Source organism: Miniopterus schreibersii (assembly GCF_964146895.1).
Source record: "Miniopterus schreibersii genome assembly, chromosome: 4".
NCBI classification, from domain to species: Eukaryota; Metazoa; Chordata; class Mammalia; order Chiroptera; family Miniopteridae; genus Miniopterus; species Miniopterus schreibersii.
This window is the reverse complement of record NC_138105.1, coordinates 100,733,955-100,739,954: the sequence shown is the minus strand read 5'-3', so window position 1 is coordinate 100,739,954 and position 6,000 is coordinate 100,733,955. Positions and strand designations below refer to the sequence as shown.

The 6,000-nt window shown below is 60.2% G+C and overlaps 1 protein-coding gene across 1 annotated transcript in view; it reads right to left on the bottom strand.

Annotated features, from left to right (window-relative positions):
• Window positions 1–3,779: 3,779 nt before the first annotated feature.
• CARD11 (caspase recruitment domain family member 11) overlaps window positions 3,780–6,000 on the bottom strand; it is a 35,056-nt gene continuing 32,835 nt past the window's right edge. The window contains exons 23-24 of the mRNA XM_081136724.1: window positions 4,611–4,726; window positions 3,780–4,457 (exon numbers count right to left, since the gene is read on the bottom strand). Of these exons, the coding sequence (XP_080992850.1) occupies window positions 4,253–4,457; window positions 4,611–4,726 (321 nt within the window). The 3' untranslated portion in view covers window positions 3,780–4,252. The remainder of the gene's footprint in view (window positions 4,458–4,610; window positions 4,727–6,000) is intronic.

Genomic DNA, 6,000 nt, shown 5'->3' with positions numbered 1-6,000 from the left:
GTTTCCCCTTGCGCCTGCATTAACCCTTCAGGGGCTGGGTCGTGGGAGGCCAGGGGAGGAGACAGGGACGTGCACCAGCAGTGGAGAGGAGCCCAGGCCTTCCCACAGCTGGACGGCCTGTGGGCCTAAGACTCATGCTTCAGGTTAAAACAACACAAAGTACGGAAGAGCGTGGCTGAGGTTTGCCGTCCGGTGATGAAGGGGGACCGACTCTCCAGCACAGGTCTGTGCAGAGGCTCTAGGAGGGCACCTGTGACAGTCACAGATGCGGTTTCCTGTGTGTTGGGGGATCGGGACCGTGCAGAGGTGAGAATTTTAAATGGATGGCCTTTTATAATGTGTGGCTTCTGAACTCTGCGAGTAGTTTATCTATTAAAAACAGATACAGAAATCCAGGTTAAAAACCAAGGTGAACCACCCTGCCTTCCGGGAAGCCTCCTGCTCTGAGGTCCCCAGCTCCCTGCAGCTGGCCTGAGAGTGACAGGTCGGGACTGGGGGCTGGCCTGGTGAGTGGGGCCGGGCGGGAGGACAGGACAGGACAGGGGGGGAGCGGTGCCGGGGGGCACTTCCTGTTGCTGTCAGTTTGGGTTCTTGGGGTTTGAAATGGAAACTACAAAGCCAGGGTTCAGCCCCAGCTGGCACGGCCCCCTCCCCTTCTGGAGATTTCTCTGGCCCCAGGCCCTCAGGGCTCAGGGTCCCTGCAGAACATTCTAGGTAATAAGAGGGGCTGGGGCAGGTGCTAGGAGCCTGTCTCCCCATCAAGCAGCCCTAGCATCCTAGCTGCCCTTGGTGGCACTGCCAAGGACACATCTGGGAGAGGCAGCAAAGCTGGGCTGGATGGCAACCCAGATAGATGCACAGAAAAACAAAGCCAGCAGATGCAGCAGCTTTTGAGGGCAGCGGGCTGGCCTGAAGCCAAGGCTCGGAGACGGTCCCCTCCTGCACTCCTCCCCCACCCCAACTGGGGCCTCCTCAGGTGGCACTGCTGGGCCTGAGCCGGCTGCCTTGGTCCAGGAGAGGAAACCCACATCCTCTCCATCACATCGCCCCGTGGCCCGGCCCCAAGCCAGCCAGCGCCCCGAACACCAACCAGTTCTCGTCACTGGAAGAGCAGAGGGGCTGGACAGAGGCCACCAGGGCCCCAAATACAGCCTGCGGCTGGCCAGTCGGCCAGGCCCGGGTGCAGTTCCAGCTCACCAGCTGTGTGACCTTAAGTTACTTAACCTCTTAGCCTCAGTTTTCTCCTGTATAAAATGGAGAAGTTTTGGGACCAATACGTGTAAAAAAAAAAGAAAAAAAAGTGTTTGGCCAACCCACAAGCAATGGTCCTACATCTTTTGGGGCTCACAGGACCCCTTGGGAATCTGAGAAAGCCAGGACTTTCTCCCCAGGAGAGTGTGGATCTACACGGATGACGCGACTTCGGGGCCCTGAGATGCACGGCTGGGTTCCTCGGAGGTAGACCAAGCATTCATCACTGCTGTTATCGGCCTGGCCCAGGCTCCTGGCCAGGGCCTGGGGCCCAGGCTCGCTGTGCAGGCAGCGAGGCCCATGCCGCGCCTCAGGACAGCCTCCCTGAGCCCTGCGCTGCTTCCAGAGGACACAGCGCGGGCTCTGGGCGATCCCTCGAGCTGCTGCCGCAGGGAGCTCTGTGTGGTCCGTCCCCCCGCAGACCACCCCACTCTCCCTTCCCAGCAGCTTAGGGCTGCCTTTGCTGACACATCAGAGCATGGATGATGTCAGGGGTCCCCTTTGAAATCCTCACTTGGACCAATTCCCCGAGTGCCAAACCCTAGCCTCCCGCAGACTTCATCAGCTCACCCAGCGAGAGACCGAGAGACAGAAAACACAGCCCCTCACTCCTGACCTCCTCTTATTAACATACATACAACCCCCGGCCCGGCATCTGGAGCCTGGCTAAAACCCCACCACAAATCCTTTTCAGATCTCCCCCAGGCATGGCCTATCTTCACCCCTCCTTGTCCATCCCCCAGCCCCCAAATTATAAGCGAGCCTCAAGTTTGGTTATTCTGCAGGCAAACCCGAGAATTCTGAAGTTAAATAAACAAATATGAATAAATCAGCAGGCCTCCGACTCCGGACGCTTTCCAAGTCACGCCTGTCCCCTCAGCTCTGAGGACTTTACAGGGAAGTGCGGTTTCCGAGTGGAAACGCGATCGCCTGGGTGCGGGGAAAATTTACTGTTTAACTAAAGCTCTGAAAAGATGGAAGAAGACCTTCCAGCTCATGCCTCTTGTGTGGCGGCTGATGTGCCCCTGATTTACAGCCGCTGGGTCCAGGAATCGTGGCCCCTCAGCCCCAGCACTGCCCCAGCTCCTGTGCTGTTCCGGAGACAGAAGTATCGCTAACTGGCTCTCGGAGGAAGGCCTCTTGCTTTCAAAGGCATCGCCCTCCCTGGCAAATCGACAGGTGGTGCAGAGATGGGTCAGGGAGGGAGGAGAGGACCAGCCCCCTCTCAGGACCACTCACACCACGTCCAGGGGCTTGGTGCTAACTGGTCTTCTAAGGACTGAAATGCTGCACAGTATTGTGTGTGTGTTTTTTAAGGAGACATATATTAAGAGTTCTTTTATTTATAATTCATATCTGTGGCAAAATCTAGCCGAGATCAACTCATGCCCCGGGAATCTGAAACTACAAAAGAGAGGATGGCTCCTGTATCGCTTAGGAATTCCTTGGGGCTATGAATAACTAAGAACGGAAATAACAGCCATTTAACACAAGATAAAATTTCAGGCCTGTGTAAAAGAAACCCAAGCAGCAGTCCTGGGCTCAAAAGTACCCTCAGTGGCTCCAGTTCCTTCTGTCTTTCTGTCCCACCAACCTGCCTGCAGGGTTTCCGTCCTCAAGGTCACCTAAAGACCCAAGATGACTGCTGGGGCTCCAGCCATCAGGTCTGTATTCCAGGCTGGAAACTGGAGGAAGGGCTGCTGGTCTGCATTGTCTCTCCCCCCAAGTTGACCTTACATTTGCTCAATTACCCTAGCTGCAAGGGAGGCTGGCAACTATGCCCTTTAGATTAGTTTCCCAGGAGAAAAATCAGGATTCTGTTAGTAAGGAAGGGAGTGTGGACATTGGGTTGTCAACTAGCAGTTGCTCCCTCAGATCCCACAAACACGCAGACCTGGGTCTGGACCCCAGCCCACCACGTACCAACTGCTGAACACGCAGCCTGATGCCAGGCTGGAGCTGGCCTGGTTTGCCCTGTGCCCTGTTGGGCCCATACTCAAAGTCTGCATGAAGGGGGTCAAGGAGAACCATGGTTCTAGAACCCATTGGGCCTTTGCTATCTGCTCTGGAGGGAAGCACTTTCCCTCTACCCCCCAGCACCTGGGCGGTGGGAGCACACACTCTAGCGGGCCTCGCCCTGAAGGCTCCCTCCTGGACTGAAGATGAAGCAAGCCTGTGGGTGGGAACACCACGCACACAGACGGACACGTGGGGGAGAGCTGAGTAAGGGGGGGCCTGGCCTTGGGGCTGGATTTGGGGGGGACAGGGGCACAGACACCCAGACCTCCCGGGACGGGCCTTTCCCAGGGCAACTATACTTTATCGTCCAAGTCAGGGCTCATCTTAGTCGAAGTGGTGCTGTTGGCAGTTAGCCCCACGCCCAGGTGTCCATCGGGCCCGTGGAAGGAAGGCCATCCTGCCTCCACCCGCCGTGACGCGGAGCCTGAGCTATGCTCGCTGGCGGTGGGATGCAGTTTGGAAGGCGGCAAGAGCCGAACACCTCTGCAAACTATTAAATTAAAAGGATGGTTGGAAACAAGGGAATGGAGAAATTTTAATGCAAGAAAAATAACAGCATGACGCACTCCTCCCGCCCGACAGGTTGGTCCTGCCTGGGAATGTGCGTGTCGTGCGTCCCACGGACAGGTGGGCGCCTCGCCGATGGGGTCCCTGCATCATAGGTGGCACGCCTGTTCCACACGTTACATTCAATGGCTGCTCCGGTTCCCGAGGGGCCACCAGCGCTGTGTCCCCCGTGGGCCCTGCCTCCCGCTCGGACCAGCAGGGCCGCACCACTTGGCTGGGTCAGCCCCGGCGCAATAAACTGCCCCCTGTGGCATCCCAAGGTGTCCGTGCCCCTGGGGCGCCCTGGAGGGGCTCTGCCCGGGTGGCACGGAGCCCCCAGGTTGGGGCGGCTCTGTGGGCACCGACGCCCTCGCCCCGCAGCACCGCCTGGGGGGCCCAGACCGCCTCCCGCGTCGCGCTCGGACTCCGGCGCCGCTCACAGCTGGTCTTCGTCCACCCAGACGGTCTTGCGCTGCTCCTCGCAGATCTTGTCCTTGATGACGCGCAGCAGCTCCTCCACGCTGCCCCACATGTCGGGCTCCAGGGTGGCGTAGAGGCAGGGCAGTGCCTCCAGCTCCTTCTCCTTCAGCCGGCACAGGCGCAGGAACTCCTCCTCCGTCTCGGGCCGGGGCAGCATCTTCCTGCGGGCACGGGGGGGGGGGGGGGGTCGCACAGCCTTGCACGGGGCCGGGCCCGACCGTCCCTCACCACCGGCCAGGCCGCCGGGCCAGCTGTCCGTGGTGGGGGCAGGAGGGGAGGGGGTGCTTCGGGGTGCCTGGGGGTCAGAGCCCTACCTGAACCTCTTGATGTTCTTCTCGGACACCCGGATGAAGAGCACGATGGGGTAGATCCTGGACTTGATCAGGTCCCGGGTGCAGCTGATCCCGGCCTCCAGCAGACAGTGCTTGTTCTGCAAACACAGAGGCCAGGGTCAGCCGGGGGCCCGCCTGCTCCTCCAGCCTGCGTGGGGCCTGGGGCGGAGACCGGGTGAGAGCCCAGAGAGCAAGGGGCTCAACTAGGGAATGGTCCCTGCAAAACCCACTCTCCTCGAGATGAGCCCCCCCCATGCGGACATCTGTCCCCGTCTGCTGTGGCCCGGCGACTACGACGCCTGAACGAGTCTTAACAAAAGTCAAATTAGCGTCAAGGACACCAGCTGCTCCGCGCGGCCTGCAGAGGCGTCCCGGGTACTAGGCACGGGGTGGAGAACACCCGAGAGGTGAGGCGGCTGAGCATTCCAGGGGTGTCTGCAAGGGTCCCCGGAACCCGCGAGCTCATCATTTCTGAAAAGGGACAGTCCCTGTGCGGCTGAAGGTGTCACTTCAAAAACCACCTCTGCATAGAAACAGACGCGAGTGCAGGAAACCGCACGTGCCCCTGGGCCAGGCTGCCCTGCGCTAATTCCACAGCTGAGGTGCTGTTGGGCCCGCACTGCAGTGCGGAGGCAGAAACAACAGCCCTTGCACCCGCCCAAGTCCTGGCGCCCCCCCACGTTCCCATCGCTGCTCCCCATCCCTACAGCGCAGCCGATGCCTGGGCCTCTAACGGACGGATTGTCCGGCGCCATCACTTTCTCAGCTAACGGGACCGCGGCCCCAGCCTGCACACCCGTCGCCCATGCCCCCCGAACGGCCACGGCTCTGACCCCAGGATCGGACGGCTCGAGGCCGATGGCACAGCAGTGACCATCAGCTGGGCGGCAAAGGCGGAGCTCCCGGCCGGGTACCCGCGCCTGCTACCCCAAGGTCACTGCCCAAGGTCGGGAGCTGCGCTTACCAGGCCCTGGACCAGGGGAACTCAGTGCTGAGGGCCTCTGAGGTCATGCCCCGGGCTCCAGGAGACTTCAGTCGCATGCTGACACCTGTTCCGTGTCTCTGCCTCAACCCCTCCAGCGCCCAGTTTTCCCTCACTTGGCGAACACGACATCTGCCACCCACTTGCCCTCCCAGCTCTCGCCTGGACACACTCTCTACCTCTGGACTTTGTTATCACAGCCAAACACATCCCCCGAGACAATGCGAACTAGAACCCCAGCACCAGGGAGCCGCAGGGACAGAAGGAGGTTTCAAAGTACAAATGCGTGTGAGGGCCGGGGCCAGGCGTGGAGGGGGGGAGAGAGGAGTTGAGAGCCGGCCCGGATCCCGAGCTTGGCCAGGGCCCAGGTGGCCTCAGGGATAACTGGGC